The sequence below is a fragment of the Platichthys flesus genome, chromosome 4, assembly GCF_949316205.1.
Source record: "Platichthys flesus chromosome 4, fPlaFle2.1, whole genome shotgun sequence".
NCBI lineage: Eukaryota > Metazoa > Chordata > Actinopteri > Pleuronectiformes > Pleuronectidae > Platichthys > Platichthys flesus.
Window position 1 is genome coordinate 17,697,652 of NC_084948.1, and position 17,928 is coordinate 17,715,579.

Consider the following 17,928-nt stretch of genomic DNA (forward strand, 5'->3'; position numbering starts at 1 on the left):
CTTGTAAAATGCGAGTGACTTCCCCCCCACACCTCTCTTATGCCTTTTTAATGCTCTATTGTGGCCAGAACTTCAGTTTCAGGTTTCTCAGTTTTTTTCTGATATGAGCTGCTTCCAAAGAAGTGAACAAAGGTCAACTTTTGTATATTCTGTCAAAAACAGTCATAACGTATACAAGCACAAGACAAAAGTAGAGAGACTAGGAAGGTTTTCATTGAATATGGTTGAAATTATTTTTGACAACATTCTGGCTTTGTGTGATGATCATCCACAACATTAAAACAGTTAAAAATCCTTTTCCTGAGTTTGTCCTTAGTCGTCTTTGATTGATGGCTTCAAAAGCACCAGGCCCGCAGCATATCAGATGGTTTTGGTGATCTCTTCTACCCCAAACTATCATTTAATCTTGTCTAATCTTAAATCTTGTCTGGGAATTGCAAGGCACATTTTGTGACAAGGTCTTGTATCAATGTACATAATGGTGATTTGGAGATGCAGTTCACATTGCACAGAGAGCTCTAGGTGGGGGGTTGGGGGCTCTACAGTTATTTATTTTACTCCAGGGTGTCCGAACAGGTTTATCCATCCCCACAAACATTTTGTGATCATCATTGGCCATGTACTGCTTAGTCTAAATGATTTGTTTCTCTCAAACTTACGGCTTTGACTTTATTGTCTCACTTCCAAATCCATATGTATACTGCACATGAAGAAATAGGCCTTACTATTGCCTGGTAAGTAAAGCAAACTGTCATTTACACAACTTCTGAAGAGTTAAATGTTCAGTAAATACATAGATAAATCTGCTTTTCTGAACAAAAACTGCTGTCTTTTTCTGTCTGTGCAATGCAGGACATTTCAAAGAAGTGGAAGACAGAGAGAGGAAGTGTTTCTTTACTTCGTTAACTATCTTTGAAACCATTGCTCTCTTATTTGCATATGGGATCCCCCAAGTACCGCTAATAGATATAAAAGTTGTTTTTACAGTAGGTGTACGTTGGATGTTTCACGTTTGTCTTTGTGCTTGCTTGAGTCATGGTTTCTGAAAATAAACATCAGGACATTTGTTTACCCCCGGGTTTTTTTTATGAGTGTATGAAACTTACTGAACATTTCAACAAAGGATTTTATTTTAATCACATGTGGAAAAAACCGGAACTGCGTAAATTCACAGCAATACACAATAAATACCACTTTAAATAACATCAAATAAATAAATGGAAGTAGCTTAAAGACAGGTCTGCAGTATGTAACATGAAAGTCACTTGCTCAGTCGGAAAAAAAAGCAAAACAATATGTAAAAAAACATCCTGCTCAATATAGAAAATTACAAGAAATGTTTGGTGCTTAATTCAGTGCTTCTCTTGAAACCAGTTCACAAAAACAGTGGAAATGTGACCGAAACTTTAAAGATGATTTCATGTTGTCAGAGATGTAAAAGCAAAATGTCCAAAAGCGTGTAACTGTTAAACCGCTCCTCCACATTGCTCCCCACGCCAGTTTCACTTCCGGTCGGCAGCCTTTTAGTCAGCTGTGCGTATACCCAGTGGGAAACGACTGCATGAAGTTCAGGCTCCATCTGTATAAGCTCACGAGACTCAAACAGATATCAGCCGGCAGCTGTGTGGTTCTTGTTTCCTTTCTATATGAGCAACAAGTGCTTCAGATTTGGAGGCCAAGAAATTACTCCAACGTACTCCCCAAAACTAACAGATGCCACCATCTCATGACTCAAAGAGTGTTTCATGTCGGGTCAAGGGAGTGTACCGGTCCATGATACGTTGTTTTATATATATAGCGTTGTTGTTTCCCAGTGTCAGTCAGTTGTCAGCTGTACGTCATTGAGGGAGAGGCACACATTGTTCATATTGAAGTCATGTCCTCCCTCCACAAGTGGGGGTAAAGTGGATAGCAGAGGGAAAGTGTCCCCAAGGTGTTTGAACATGTTTTTTAAATCGTCCATCATGACGGTGTCCATTTGAGATTTTTTAGAATAACTTGAAAATGTGAGCCCCGCTTTGTAAGAGTCCACGAAATCACACTTGCTGCTCAGTGGTTCATTTTCTATACAGGTTGATCTGTACTGTTTGATGACCTCGGCTCCGTTATGACCCTGGTTATGGCACCAAGTGCACTGACCTGCTCCCGAACAGATACACACCTGAGGGCCAGCTCTGTAACCTCTGACCACTTCGGCCAAAACTGTATCTGGAATTATCTGTTTAAACGCCTCCTCGTCATCACTAGCACAAGTATGCACAGCAGGGGGGCTCTGTGTGCGGTAGCTACCCACAGGGACGGACTCCTTCAGGGGCCTGATGTCCGGTCCATCCAGTTCCATGGAAGAAGAATCCATCTGGCAACCCAGCCCCACTCCGCTGTCCTCCCTTTTACGAACTTTGTCAGCATCAGTCCTCTCGTCCTGCAGGGAGTAATCTGTCCGACTGCCGGTGGAGCTCTCTGTTCCTCCCATGCTGCCGCAGCCGCTGTCATCTTGTCTCATTAGGGGACATCCTCCATTGTTTGTGGCAGAGTGTGACTCCCCGCTTGTCCTGCTGTCCTCCTCCTTTTCATTGTCCTCCGTCAGTGTGAAATGGGTCACCGGGTGAGTTATGTCGTTTTTCACTTCTGTTCCGTAACGGGATAGGAACCATCCTCTGTCTGTGACAACCTCCACAGTGCCCTCTTCAACTGCGAGTGGAAGCCAGAGACTTGCAGGGGATTTCTGGTCAAGGGGAAGATTTAATATTAGTCATCGATTGATTGATTGTCACTTGAGTGATCAGATTGAGCTATGACCTTTATGAGCTATGTCATGAAGCTGTAATTAAGAATGTGATGCAAAGGTGGTCTTTGAGAATTGAGATTCATTTTCATAGTTGACAGAACATTGTCTGTAATTTTCTCCACTTACCAACGCAGCAGGTGTTTTCGCTGGTAGTTTCAAGTAACACAGGATGATGGTTGCAATGACGACGACGATTAACAGCACACCCAGAATAGACAGGGATGATACAGCAATTATGAACCACTCTGGAAGGAGCAAAACAGAAATATTTTAGCATAAATGTGGATTTATCAGAGCAATAGAAGACAAGAGTGACACAGGAGTGGTGTTGATCTTCTCGTCTCAATCTCAACAAGAAAGTGAACAGGTTTCATGACTTTTACATAAATGTTGGACTGTTTTAATTAAGGCTAGAAAATATGCATTTGTGTGTCAAGCCTATAAAATGTACAGCATGTGGCAAAACAGTGTAGTATACACTATATACATGTACACAGTAGAGTATATCCATAGATAGGCCAGCTGTAATTACAGTAAAACACCACCAGGTCTGTATGTATCTTATTTGATTGTTGCCACATACAACTATTTGCCATTGACTTTGTTCTTTGTCTTTACGGTCATTACATTTGTCGGCTATATTCTTTTAAGCTAAATAAATTAAGTTAAACTAAATTGTATTCCATGCCACTGTCTGTTGTTGTGTGTCGTCACTGTAATTCTTGTCTTACCTCTCTCCGGTAGCAGCAGACACTGTTTAGGAGACACAGCACTCGCAGAGCGGGCTCCCTTACCCTCAACCTTCATGCTGACGCAGTACTTTCTTCCCCACTGGAGAGAACCGAAAGTCGTGGTCCTCTGCTCCAACCCAGCGTCATCATCGCTCAGGTATGCTATGGTAATCTGCAGGGTAGAAATCAAAATGCCATATGGGTCAAACACTGAACCTAAAGGGGCATGCCTGAGAACTGATTCACGAAGATCAGATTGACATTAAATATCAAAATATTGTTTATATTGTTTAAAATATACAATATTCATATACAAACTGAGTTTAACTTCTTTATTTTTCCGCTTATCAAATATGTTGCACAACTGTTTTCTAGTGTGTTTGTCAGTGTTTGGAAATCCCTGACAGATTAAGAGTGTTTGAATTAATCCCAATCTAGTTTATCGAATAACTTGGTGACAGGGTTACTGGATAGCGTTGCTGCTGTTTTACTTTATTTCACATATTGTGCCTTTAAACCTTATTTAACACCCACCTTATCATGCTCCGTCTCCTCCAGGTAGATGGTGTAGGTGAGTCCATAGGAAAAGAGCTTTCTCAGAACGAGTTTCCGATGAACCTTAACTGACAGAGTGCTGGAAGTAGCCAACAAGGTGAAGGAGGGAGGCTGCAGTTCACCTGTAAGAACAGAGGAAGGAAAGGTAACAAAATAAATTAGTTTGTCTCCAAAACAGAAGATTTAAACAAAGCCACACTGACCAATCATACCAAAGTAACAACCGTGCTTACTTTCAAAAAGGCGAACCCTCTTCACTGTCCACTGCGATGTGTCGTTACCTGCGACCAGCTGGACTTTGACCTTGTACACACGGTGATAGTCATATATAAGGCTGCTCAGGTCACAATGGCAGTTTGTGATCCCAGTACAGCTTTGCACCTCGGCCCAGTCCCCAATGAGCCTGTGGGTAGAAAACACAGCAGTTAACAACTGGAAGAAGACAAGTCATTGGGCAAAACAAGGCGAAATAAAGTGTTGCTTTAAATAAAAGTCAGAATCAACAATAAATATTTCTCCTGAGAAAATTATTATAGTTGGCAAAGGTTAAGAGGAAAACTAATTTAGATTATTGGGACAGAAATAAAACAGAGAACACTGGGAAATGTGAATTGCAAAAAAACAGGAAGTTGATGAACAGAACATGGTAACGCTTAGGTAAAGCTGTTGTTACTGATATTTTGAAAGTTAAACTTACTCTCCCATCTGTACATTGTACTTGGAGTTCAAGGGGGCATCCACAGGACGTTTCCAATATATAAGTACCTCCCCATCCGAAATGTTCACCACCAGGTCATCAGGCCGAGGGACGTCCAGTCCTGACACTGAAAAAAAGAGGGGAATCATGATTTACATCTATTAACTATTTACATTTCTCCAAATTAAGTATAGTTAAACTGCCTCTTTAATTTTAAAAGTTCTCTACAGAACCAAAGACCATTTTCCAAACATGCTGAAAAGGTTTTTTTTAGATAAATGCTTAGCGAAGGATGTGGTCCAGTGGAGAAAAGGAAGTATGGGTTATGAAAAAAGACAGTGATGTTGCAAATCCTTAAAGGGATTTCGTCTCACGGTGACACTGGGTGTTTTGCAAAAGGGAACAGAGTTCTACTAATTTCAACTCCGGGAATCCTTACCCAGAGTGGAACAAGAACATTACGATAAAAGAAAATGTTTCCCCTTCTTCTGACGCCTCAATTGACCCACAGTGTTTCACATAAATAGATTTATGTAACAATTCAATAGTGATAAATGAAAATGAATGTCAGGATAAACAGTGTTAAAAAAACAAAAGGGGTTTAATTTGTCAAATAAAACAATTCGAAAAAGAAGAAGAGTTGTTAATTACCTGACAGAGAGTCCACGCAGATGACAAGGAAAAGAAGAATTAGAGACTTGCAGCTCATATCCATTTTTGTTGTCCAGAGAAATATCATCATTCATTCATAATTCACAAGTTGGTCGGCAATAAAATCCCTTCTCGTGATCACTGAGGCAAATGAAACTGTAGAAACATCGTCTCCTCAATGACTCTGTGTAATGGCTCGGTTAGATAGAGAGGAGGCAGCTGTTGATCCTGTGGTGTCTGTGGAAGAAGTAAGACGAGCCAGACTCCCCCCGAACGGCTTGATGTACTTACTTCTCCCCATATAACCTTCCTATCTTGCTTAACTCCCCCCCCTTCAGATGACAGCGGGTGACACGCTTCCTGCTGTGACGTAGCTCCCAGTTTCGTCTCTCTTTTACCACTCTCATCAGACCTTTTTCCTCTTTCAACATTTTCAACCAATGCATGATGTGCAGAGGGTACTGCAGTTGAGAGCTGTCATGAAGAGATCACTGTTAGTCTGATGAGAGTTTTAGAGAAAGGAAAAGTGAATTAACCCCCGTTTGGCTTTTTCAGTGGCATACAGGAGATGGATAGGGGAGGCATTCTGACCTCTAACATATTAGAGTCTTCATTTCTCTATGTCTGGGGTTTCCTGTGAGTCTCTGCATAAAACCTCAGTTGCGGTTGACTACATGAAAGGTGGCTTTTGCAAAGTGGCTGTGAGAACTCACGGGAAACCTGAAGATGTACAGTGACTACAGGGGGACTCAGAACAAACAGTGAATTCAACCCTTCAATTCAAATGTTTCTAATTGCCTACAAGTAAAAAAAATTATTGTTGAAAAATGATTTGTTGGTAAAGTTATGAGTTTATATACATTACTGTCTTTTAATGTGATCATGACCCCATGCTTTACGAGTCCAGTAGAATTTAGATCTCATGTAGAGTTTGAAAATATCTCATAAGTTTATCAACTTATGAGATAGTGTGTTGATAGTGTGTTGGTTGGGATATCTGTTTCTTATCTGGACAAACCACAGCATGTGCTGAACCTATCTCCATTACCTCATTTGACCGAAAAGAGATAACATCACCACACGTTTTTTAAGAAAATGCATGATTTAAATGCATGAGTGGATATTCAAGATGTGAGTAAGTGATTAGTTAGTTGGTAATCAGAAATGTTAGTTATAAGAAATGTTATTTTATTCTCTGACATTGTCATTATTTCCATTATATAGCTCAGATAAAATCATGCACACAGTATTGATACAAGGCCTTAAATACACCAACACACATCTGGATTTCCCCTTTTGCCTCCGGTGGTTACTGCTCTATAGTAAATTTGCAATAACAACATAGATTTACACCACAATTGTCCTAAAGAATGATAATACAATTTAATTTCTATATCAGTTACTTAAACAAGGTTACAAGTACTTGACAAGATGTATGGGAATAAAACAACACAGAACAAAACAAGAATAAACTCAAATAAGGAAAATAACATTAAAAACATATTGAAGACTAAAAATGTCTGTTAAAACCAGTTGAAAAGCTGATATTAAATAGCTTTACTTTGTTTAAGCACTGTTTTCAAACAGGTAAAGTAGTGACTAGTCTAATGCTCCTCAGGCATAATTCCAGAGCCTCAGGGCCCTGGTGGCAAGAGTGCGGTCACCTTTAGTTGTAAACCCTCACTAAGGAACCGCTATCAAGTGTTGGAAGATCTTAGATTACAGCTTGAAGCATAAATGGAGGCTGAGCTTTAAATGTTAATATAAGAATCTTAAAATCAATCATCAATTTGACTGGTGGCCCATGAAGAGAGGCAAGGATTAGAGGGATATGGGCCCGCTTTTGGTTGGTTAAACTAGAGGGCCGTTCTCTATTGATTCACTCTCTTCAGTTCTGCCTCTGTTTTCCCCAGGAACTGTTCTAATAACTAGGTGCAATGTGTACCTCCTTTGTGTGACGTTAGTTTCGTCATGAAAAGACAAGTACCATTGTTATCATGTTAATTTGATCTTTATAATTTAACCCTCACATTAACATTGTCAACAACTGACCTGTATCATTGAGGTCAGTTAAATGTATCTGTTGAGCTTTGGAAGGAATATCATTATGTTTCTGAGAAAATACTTTCTCCTTAATGACAGCCAAATATGTCACATTAATTCCCCTTTTGTTTCACACTTCTTCTTCTCATGTGACCTTTGAGTTTTCGTTCCTGCCGAATGCAAACATGGTTTTGATACTCTCATCTTTTGGTTTCTGTCTCGCAGAAGAATAGGGAACCGCGGAGTGGATGTGAAAAGTTGCAGCTCTACTGCTTGTGTTTATTCAGGGGAGGGATTTTTCCTCTTGAGTCATTTGGTTTTTTGTGGGGAGTTCCCTGCAGTGACTAGATGCACAGAGGATGCAGACTCTACATGATATCCCCCTCTAGTGGTGGTAGAGGGTCTGCTCACTGTGAGTCTCTAGCCGTCTGATAATCAAAATCATGCAGTATCTGAGTAATGGCAACATTTAGATAGAGCCTCATAACGTTTAGAGTTTATGGTTTAACACCATTAATGTCGATACTAGGCTCTAACATTATAAGTTGATGTTGCTGCCCTAACTAATTATTCGTGCATTTAAACTTTATTCATGTAATAGTATAGAGTTGTGACAACATCCAAACATGCCGAGGGGGGGGAAATGAAACAAAGGTTCTCTCACTCTAGTTAAATACAGTGCTCTATATCCCTACGTATTTATAAAGTAACATTACTTTACTACATTCCCAAAGCTACACCATTGTCCAAAAACCAGGCATTGCCACCTTTCCTTATCCTTTGTATCCAGTTTCTGCTTGTTCTGTTTGAGTTTCAGTGTATTGTGTTATCTGTAAATCTATGTGCCCTCCAGGAGGCTGCCAGGGGCTGCTCAGTGCAGAGATTATAGCCTCACATCAGAGGTTTTATTTGTTTGCCAGACAGCAGGTAAAAGGGCACTAGAACGGAAGCATCTATTTGTGCATAGCTTTATTTCTAGGTTTCAATAACAGAGCCGTGTTATTCCCCCAGCACCTCAAGTCAACAAGCACATTTAGGTGCAACGTTTACAGATGACACATCCTGGCTTAAACTCAAAATACTAAACATTTCCTTGTAACATGACAATCAATCATTAGCAGCATTTTCAAACAAGTTCCCGTAGTTGTATGTACAGGGAAGGCTTTTTTCAGTCCAGTCCCCCTCAGCTGGTGTCATATGAACCGTAATGGAGCTTCATACTGTGAAACGAGCGCTGACGGTCTCCGGCTGCCACCAAACAGGTCTGGCGGGGGGGGGGGGGGGGGGGGGGACTGGTTCACAGGACACACCCGTCTCTGTGAGGAAAATAATGAAGGGTTGAGAGAATGATAGAGGCTAGAAGTGGGAGGTGTTAGGCGGGCAGGCAGGCCTACCTGTTGCACAGATGAAGGTCAGTGACAAACACAGGTAGAAAGGACAGAAGAAGAACAGAGGGGGAAGAATCAAGGTGTTTCCAATGTGGCGTCACCATGGTCTGACCACTGCTCCGCGACGAAACGCCTGGATGTGAAAAAGGATTCACCTACCTGGAAACACCTGCACTCTCCACTCTTCTGTTGCCCTGAGTCCGATGGCAAAGCGAAATGACCCGGTAGGTTCTTTCTTTTTCCTTCTCTCCAAACAAAAAATCCCTTCTCCTTTTTGCCAGTTTGCGTTTTCCTATAAATAACAATAAGACTTCTGTTCATCTGATCCTCTGGTTGGTCTGTTTGAGTTTCAGTGTGTTGTCTTAAAGGCTGTGTGGCTGTTCACTGCAGGGATTATAGGCTGAATATAGGTTTCTCTTGTTTAAATATACTTACCGGCTGGCAGGTAATTCAAATTAAAAGGGAATTTGACTGTAGCTTTCGCCTTCACATCCTGGTAAAGTGTTATGAAGGGGTTCTGTCTTTAGTTTCTATTGGGAAATCCTTTAATACTTCACTAGTAGCTCTTTAGATTGTGACACGCAAGTTACCTAATGCTGTAATTAAATGTTTTTTAGCTTTAGAGGTGGTGGATATTTCCCTGAACAATGTTGTTTCCTTATCCAAAACCATAGGCTAAGGACAAAAGGTGTTTTGTGTTGTACGCAGTGGCCGGCCTTGATTTATTTTATTCACTGTAGACAAGTAACTAAACCTACAGGGACACCACCTTCACGTCAGGTAGCTTTTTAACGTTGTATCAACAAAGTCATTGTTAGATTGAAACAATGCATTTCAATTGTCATGCGAGTCCCTGTTCTTTTTATTTCTGAGTACTTTTCCACTATAATGGCCAGTGGGCCAACTGTGCAATATGATCCATGTGTACTCCAGTGGGAAATATGATGATTCTTCTCCTCCACCTATTTCAACTTGGCCACTTCACTTTAATTAAGTGAGGTGCGTTCCTCCTATAGGTGAGTTTTGAAACCAGATCAGCATGCAATAGAAGTGGTGTTATGAAACGCCTCCCGTCATGGGTCCACCTACAGCCCCCTCAGTGTGACCTTAAGAGATTTGTTCCTTTTCACTATTTTGTTGAAAGAGGATTGCCCCCCCCCCCCCCCCCCCGTTTATGAAGGTTGAGATTAAATGAAGAAGGTTCCCAAAACCTACGCGGAAGCGATAATTGATTGATTGGGTTCACTTGAGGTTTCTGCTCAATGGTGCGCACCCATCAAGACTGATTTGACTTTATTAAAAACAGAGTGGCTGTAAGTGACCATACAAATTTAAAGCTCCATAAAATTCCAAGTGAGTGTGTTTGAAGTCTTCAAAAGCTTTTTATTAATAAGAAAGCAAAAGAGAAAGAACTTGACACATCTGTATTGGTTTGGTTATTGAGTTCGAGCAGCTCATAAGGCAACTTTGTGCACAAACAAGTATAGTCACATTACTAAAAGCTGTCTGGGACTTTTGAGTAATTGCTTTCAACGTGACTCAACCACTGCACTGTAATGAGTACATGTAATAACCGTGCACAAAAGTATTCACTGAATTTGACTGAAAATGAAAGAGGTATTTCAGAAATATGCTTACCCACTTTCTTCACTAAGAGCAAGATGAGAGGAACAACACCACTGTCATGTCTGTGTCATATGCAAAGTGAGTGCTTGCAGCTTTTTAGCTTAAGTTTAGCATAATAGCTGAAATCGGGGGGGGACACAGCTGGCCTGGCTGTGTGCAACAGTGACCTCCAACCATCAACACTTCTAAAACCCAATATTTCAAACATTATATGTTGTTTGTTGTATTCTGGAGATTTCAGAATATTTCCTGGCCAAGTAGTAATACACAATATAATCCCTCTTTATAGACTTCAACCCAATCACGCATCAGTCTCAGCTGGTAACCATGACGTTTCTACAGGATTTCTTGGCATCATGGCATTCATGACAATTAAAAACACACCTAAAGGAAAAACCCTTGAACACAGACATGAGAGCAGCATTAATCTTTCTTTCTCTTACCCAGCCACACGGAAAACCTGGTTGTTCTTTAATCACTTACAGTACAGCCACCGGAAGCTACCTTTACTGTCAGTGTATTTTCTGTCAGTGCATCCTCGTTTACAGTAAACCAGTGTTTCAGAGAAGCAGGAAGAGAAGGTGGTTTGGAGAGTGAAACAATGCGGAAAAAATGTTTAGTCATTATGGTAGAAAGATACACAGAGACAAAAGGAATCCGTGGTATTTGAGGCTATTATTTTACCAGGAATAGTCTGACTAACCTGTTTGTTTCCTTATCATGAGTCATTGAAAGGGAACTTGTTAAAGAGCGATAAGGTCGTCGGGTAAAATCCCTTTGGAGACTGTTTACAATCAAAACCTACAGTTTCAGTCGCATTCCATCGCCCCTGTTAGCAGATGTTAAGCTACATATCCCAGATTTAAACACTGGGTCTGAACTATGTGATATGGCCACTGGGAATGAAAATGGCCAGATATTTCAATCACAGTTGCCAGGAAACACCATTTGTGTCTTTTGTGTGTGTGTTAAACACAGACTTGATACTAGTGTCAGGACTGCATGGAGGACAATGGGTTACCTGCTCAGTCTTGGCAACCAAAAACACACAGCTATTTGCTTCCTTCTCCATTATCTACCTAGTCACTGGTTTCTTTTCTATTAAACGTCACATACTGTCTTATTTCCAGCGGACCAAGACTTAAAATCATATTGTTTGATATTAAAATGATTTTATCTTTACGATTGTTTACTTACTGTGCTCTATGTCCTTTCTGTCTTCACAGAACGATCCCCCTCCTCCTTACTACCCTATTACTGTGCACTCGTTGCCCCCCCTCAAGCCCTACGACGATGTAGTATATGGGGTGGGACCCGGCCTGACACCCCCCAACCATCCACAGTACAGCCCCCAGTATTCACCGCCTGTGGCTGTTCCACCAGTCTCACACTCAGGTAAGCGTGAGCGATAACCACAGCTTCATCAGTTTTCTGACAATGCAAATGATGCAGGTGTGCGAGCAAAACAAATGGAGAACGTGTGCGTCACTGTGTCTTTGTGTGTGTGTGTTTGTCTGTGTCCAGCCGGCAGCCATAAGAAGAGGAGATGCTGTGAGAATAAGGCCCAGTGTTACGGAGGGTCAGGGGGAGTTTTCCTGGTGCTCGCTCTGCTGCCACTGGGCATCTGGCTTGGAGGTATATTGTTTTTATTCATGCTGATACTGGACATCGTCACTAATATTCAATCACTGCTTTAATTTATTCTGGACTCTTGTAACTGCATGCAAAGCATATGTTGCCTCTGCCCTTGTGATGCCTCAACAACACAAAGCTTACCTCACAGACAAAAACTGTGTTAACAGAATACACAATAACAATAAGATTATTAATAATAATAATAACGGTGTTCTGATTTTCCTCATTTCCATTGAGCTCTGTTACCATTCTTCTCTTCTTTTTATTTGAGGCTGTTGCTTTTGTTCAAGGGAATTAAATTCAGTTTGATTTGAGTCATGTCAAGCTTTAGTATTAATTTACGAGCACAATAATGGCACACTGTAAATCTGCCAAGACTCCTCACCATCTAATCACTCTACCCCAACAGTCCAATTCGGCACCAGGCTGGCGACAGCATCGTACCTGTTCAATGACGACGATCATTACGAGGAAGATCTCTCTTTACCCAAGTACGACAACTGCCCCAACAATACTGTCCAATGTGATGGAAAGAAAGACTGCCAACTGGGTAGCGACGAAACAAACTGTGGTGAGTGCGCACCATCACACTGACAGACCTTATCAGAACCAGACTAAGGATAAATGGTGACCAAGGATGGAAAAGACACTTGACAGTCAAAAGAATGTAGTGAACAGGCTGGTTGATCTTAATTTAAGTTCTCAAACATTGAATTGATATTGGGGATAATAAGCTATTGCATTCGACAAGACAGCATACTTTAATTATGTGTACACTTTACATTTCAGTATGAAGAAGTTATAAAGTCTAATATGAAGAAATATGAAAGAAAAGACTTTCAACAGGAAGCCTACATTTGTCAAGTGAAGCTTTCATGTTTTCACCTTTTATTTTTTACTTTTACTGCAGTTGTAGCAGCTAAGAAAACAATTCCACATTCCAATCACATTGTGTTAGACATGAGCCTCTGTGGAGACGCCATCTAAATGGCTTTCTGTGTTTTGTCTCCTGTCTCGTCTCTTCACCAGTGACATTTGGTAAGGACAATCGTCTGCTGGTCAAAACAGCTCAAGAAGGCGGCTTCCTACCAGTGTGCTACAGCGGCTGGGACCAGAGCTACGCTGAACAAACCTGTGCTCAGCTAGGTCTCAGAAAGTAAGGACTCACCATTCCTCTCTAAGTTTTAAGTGTGCGAAACAACAGCCATGAAATGTACGAGAGAAGTTACATTAAATGCTGAAAATCATTTTGGATCAGCTCTCCAGCCTCAAATCATTTATTACCATTCCCCATCATCAGTCAGAGCTGCCTCAGCCTCCATGAAGGAGCGATTCTGCTCCTCATTTTGCCAGACCCGGTTTCAACAGCAGCTTTAGCAGAGATGTAGCTTTCTATCTCCAACCTGTGATTTATCCACTGAGATCCATCAGCCACCTGCTGCTGTGAGTTTAGAGCTGAATGATTCTCTTCAGGTCCCTCTGGGCTTTCTCAGTGTGACAGAGCCACAATTAGTTTCCAGGTCCAATCAGGCATTGCGTCAACAAAATTGAATCGATAAGTGCAAATGTGTCACTAATGCTTTGTTGAATAACCCTTGTCTCTTTCTTCAGACACTTTTTCACCGAACCATTGAAATCTCAGGAGTCCAGGGCTCTAGAATTGAGCGAAAAAGCACCGTTGCCTATCCAGAGTCTGGTGAATGTCAGGTACACATTTAATCTATTATCCTTCCATTCTCAATTATAATAAATTCAATGCCATAATGTAAATTAAATGTGAGAAATATAAAAGACTTCTGTATTTGCTCATGTTAATGAACATGATTTTCTCAACGTGTCATTTCACAGTTCTTCCTGTCCCAACCAGGAGATCGTTTCCCTGCAGTGTGTGGGTAAGGAGCCTCCATCTGTTCCTATACAGTCATGTGTCACACACATTTACACATGAGCTCTCTCTGCCCCTCTGTCTCTCACACACACGCACAGTGCCAATGACATGCACCTCCAGTCAAAACACGTTTTGCTGGTTTCTTAAATGTAGAATCTGATCTGTTTTTAAGATTTTATTCAATGCCAGATAATAAACTTTGATTTCAAAATGTCTCAGAAACGTAGTTGAAGCGCAGAATTCAAGGACGTTTTGTCTCTTTCTGTGTTGTGGGACCGTATCGTTCACTGTCTGTCTTCCCCAGACTGTGGTAAGCAGCAGTCTACATCCCGGATCATCGGGGGCACTGCAGCCAAGACAGGTCAGTGGCCTTGGCAGTTGTCGCTCCACTTCAGACAATCCCATGTCTGCGGCGCAGTCCTGATCTCCCCGGATTTTTTGCTGACCGCTGCCCACTGCTTCCCGCAGTGAGTGACACTGAACATGTGCCCCAGCCATCTTGTTTATTCTTGCAAAATTATTTTTGTTTCGATGCAGTCCACACTTTCCAATTTTTTTGTTCAAATGCAAAGATAGAAAGGCTTAAAATGTAAGTGCCATGTCCAAATCAGTATGAAACATTTGCTTTTCCAGTAAACACTCTCTTTCTGTGTTGCAGAAGCAACTCAGAGACTCTCGTAGCGAAGAACTGGAAAGTGTATGCTGGAACGGTGTCTCTGGACAGTCTGCCTACGGCTTATCACGTGAAGAGGATCCTGCTCAACCAGAACTACAACAACCACACTAACGACTTAGATGTTGCTCTGATCACACTTAAATCTCCAGTTGATTTCAGCAGTAAGTAAACAAATTCTCTCCATTCACTGGGTTCAAACGCCAGCGTTATTAAACAAAAGGCTGAAACATTTTAAAAAATGTTTACTACCTCCAGAAATGGCTTTACATTTGTCTAAAGTGCCATCCATTTCAGTTTACGTCTTATCCAGTGTGTTTGCAGAAGTTAAATTCTACTTTTTTATTTTTTTTTGTTTACCAGAGAAAGTTCAACCAGTCTGTCTACCAAAAGTTGGCCAGACATTTCCCCAAGGAACCAAATGCTGGACCACTGGCTTCGGCTCCACTGTAGCAGGATCTGGTAAGCATAGCTAATGAGTCACCAAGCGTGTTTTTTGTATTGGAGCTCCTAAGCTTTCATTGTAGTGGAGAGACAGACGGATATAATAAGGTGCATGTATACAATAGAGAATGTTCAATTTGACCAGATTAGAGCAAACATGCATTTAGTTTTGTCTGTGTCTTTCTGAATGAACGAGGAAACTATGTTGTAAACATCTCGTATCATCATTAAACTACATGATACAATGAGAAATATATGGATCTAGTACCAAAATGGGTCTTTAGATCTAAAAGCAAGATTAAAAAATTACAAACAAGAACGCTGTCAGACAAAACAACAAATAGAACAACAAATCCAGATTTCTATTGGGCACTTCGGCAGATAGTCATCACAAGAAATACAGGCGGGCAGAACACAACAGAATAACGTTCAGACCACTTTAGGGAACATGGAGTAGTCTCTGTCCTCTATATAAGGAGGCTGATAGAGAAATGAGAACGATGGACATGATACAAAAGTACTGTCTGATGGGAATCTGCCGATTGACAGGGGAAGTCAAATGACACAATTAATCATGTAAACCACAGACAGAAGAAACACAGGACTGACTGTTGCGATGCTAGGGCATATACAGAGGGGTACAAAAGTCTGAGACCACCTTCCTATTCACATTCGTCAGATAGTCATATTTTTATGCCCAGTGTAAAATTTCACCTGCATTAAACTGCAATTTTTTGTACATATTTTAGCTGTCTCTAATGATCTGATGGAAGTGATGGTGGACATCATTGATAGACAAGTGTGTAACAGACCCGGTGTGTACGGAGGCAGTGTGACCAGTAACATGCTCTGTGCTGGTAAACTGGAGGGAGGCAAGGATTCCTGTCAGGTGAGCAGTCACTGTCAAGCGACAGGTATAGAGTGAGAGGATACAGTTTGCTTTTAACACCAAGGAGTTCCTTAACCAAGAATGACCCGTCTTCTCCAGGGGGACAGTGGTGGACCTCTGGTCTGTGATTCTGACGGCCATTGGTACCTGATGGGCCTCACGAGTTGGGGGTCTGGCTGTGGAGAGAAAAACAAGCCCGGAGTTTATACCGACGTCAAAAGTGTTCTTCCGTGGATCTATAGCAAGATGCAGGTAAGAATGGATGGAGCAGACCGACCCCTTTTCCACCCTCATGAAACGGGTTCCACTTGACAGTTCACGCACATCATATTCAACCGTTAGAGGCAATTTGACCAAAGATGAATTGAATGGAAACCCGAAAAGTCCTTTCCCTGCTGGAATGGAAGAAATAGCAGGTTTTACAACATCAGTGGGTGTGTCATAATCTACCAATTGGAAAAGAGAAGATGAAGGCGGCATGTGAGAAATTGTCAGAAATACAGAGTAATTCACACAGTGCAAACATTCACAGTATCCTGCTACTACTGTTTACTGTGCAATGCTCTCTATTAATGATTCATAGCTTCATTACAATGGTTCCATTCAAAAGTGGTGGAAACGTGGGCTGGTTCACTGAACCATCAGGAATCCTGAGCTGATCCAGAGTTAGTTTGGTGGAAAAGGGGTAGCAGTGAATAAATTGTGTAGTTTGACACCCGAATGATGAAGCATTAACTATGAGATCAACAAAAGGCTGCAGGTTTGTTTCATCTGAACTCTTGCTTTGCCTCCTACAGCAAGAGAAGCCGTGATGTCCCCCTTTCACCGATGAACCCTGCACTATGAAGTCGTCTCAGGGAGATGTACGGACTAAGGCCCAACAGTCCCCTTATATTCCATTATACCTCAGAAAAATGAACCCATAGAAATCAATCCCTTAAATATGTCAAGATCCATGATTTATTGCCTTGGAAATTTCTAAAATCTGTAAAACAAACGTCATATCTCCCAATGCTATACAATGTGGGGGGAAATATCCTGTATTTCGCCCTTTTCTCTACAAAAATGTAACGGGTTCTTTCTTAGTCTGTGTCCCATCCTTCCGAGTTTAATGCAAAACAATGCACTTGGGTGAAAAGGTGTCCTCCCTGGCTGAGGTAATGAATTGATGAGGAGATGCTGTAGACAGGAAGGCAGATGAAGGGGCTGGGGGGGAGAAGCAACACGGCGAAATGCACAAGCTCAACACAGGACTTCAATCTTTCTCCATTTTCTACACTCATTCTCCATCACCCAACTGTCTTGTGTACCGCCTGACCGTGATTATCATTGCACACCATAATCCATACAATGACACCCGTTCTCTTCATTCCTTCTTCCTCCTTCCTCGGTGTCTCCATCCTACAGTGTATACTTATGTTTACCTACAGTACGTGTTCAGTTGAACCTAAGGATGGCTGGACCTTCTGTCCCGTGCTCTGTGCCAATGAAGCTGTCCACTGCACTGTGATCTCCAAAGCTGGTGTGATAATGATACACTTTACAAAATGATCCATGATTGTAGAGGTGTGTTCTCCCTCCTCCGGGACACGGCTCCTGTCTCTTACTTGTTCATTGTTGTTTACCACACTAAAATAAAAAAAAACTGACACTTTATGCATTCACTTGAAAAGAAAGAAAGCAGTGTGACCCTCGAACCTGACTTTAATATAGGCTGGCGCTCACACTGTGAATTTAATTTCAGAAATTGTTCTTTTATGTTGTATGTCAATGTGTGTGGGTGTGTGTCGTCTGTGTCGTATGTATGTGGAGTGGCCATGTTGTCTATCGGAAACGTCTATTTGTCTAATGTATGGGATCAATGAGTTTTTAACACTGAGCATTAAAAAAAAGAATAAAGATGAAGGAAATTCTTGATAA

At 41.3% G+C, this 17,928-nt stretch overlaps 2 protein-coding genes across 2 annotated transcripts; one reads left to right on the forward strand and one right to left on the reverse strand.

Annotated features, from left to right (window-relative positions):
* Positions 1-1,116: 1,116 nt before the first annotated feature.
* Positions 1,117-5,733, reverse strand: il10ra (interleukin 10 receptor, alpha). Its single transcript, XM_062386484.1, has 7 exons — positions 5,423-5,733; positions 4,772-4,898; positions 4,308-4,477; positions 4,054-4,196; positions 3,520-3,691; positions 2,915-3,033; positions 1,117-2,725 (listed from the first exon to the last, which is right to left on the reverse strand). The coding sequence occupies exons 1-7, from the start codon at positions 5,511-5,513 to the stop codon at positions 1,817-1,819; spliced, it is 1,731 nt and encodes a 576-aa protein (XP_062242468.1). The 5' UTR covers positions 5,514-5,733; the 3' UTR covers positions 1,117-1,816.
* Positions 5,734-8,843: 3,110 nt separating this feature from the next.
* Positions 8,844-17,928, forward strand: tmprss13a (transmembrane serine protease 13a). Its single transcript, XM_062386515.1, has 13 exons — positions 8,844-9,077; positions 11,706-11,874; positions 12,004-12,114; positions 12,524-12,685; positions 13,144-13,270; positions 13,726-13,821; positions 13,963-14,006; positions 14,307-14,469; positions 14,661-14,839; positions 15,039-15,137; positions 15,869-16,008; positions 16,108-16,260; positions 16,806-17,928. Exons 1-13 carry the CDS (start codon positions 9,057-9,059, stop codon positions 16,818-16,820), a joined length of 1,479 nt encoding a protein of 492 aa, XP_062242499.1. The 5' UTR covers positions 8,844-9,056; the 3' UTR covers positions 16,821-17,928.

What these genes read in the sequence shown, in the direction of transcription:
- il10ra (XM_062386484.1), bottom strand. Translation starts at nt 5,513, where the DNA reads ATGATGATATTTCTCTGGACAACAAAAATGGATATGAGCTGCAAGTCT. An exon ending in CTGCGTGGACTCTCTGTCAG is followed by an intron (nt 4,899 to 5,422) that starts GTAATTAACAAC and finishes TCTTTTTTTCAG; the next exon opens with TGTCAGGACTGGACGTCCCT. An exon ending in GAGGGTTCGCCTTTTTGAAA is followed by an intron (nt 4,197 to 4,307) that starts GTAAGCACGGTT and finishes CTGTTCTTACAG; the next exon opens with GTGAACTGCAGCCTCCCTCC.
- tmprss13a (XM_062386515.1), top strand. Translation starts at nt 9,057, where the DNA reads ATGGCAAAGCGAAATGACCCG. An exon ending in CGTTTCCCTGCAGTGTGTGG is followed by an intron (nt 14,007 to 14,306) that starts GTAAGGAGCCTC and finishes TGTCTTCCCCAG; the next exon opens with ACTGTGGTAAGCAGCAGTCT. An exon ending in CTCCACTGTAGCAGGATCTG is followed by an intron (nt 15,138 to 15,868) that starts GTAAGCATAGCT and finishes TACATATTTTAG; the next exon opens with CTGTCTCTAATGATCTGATG.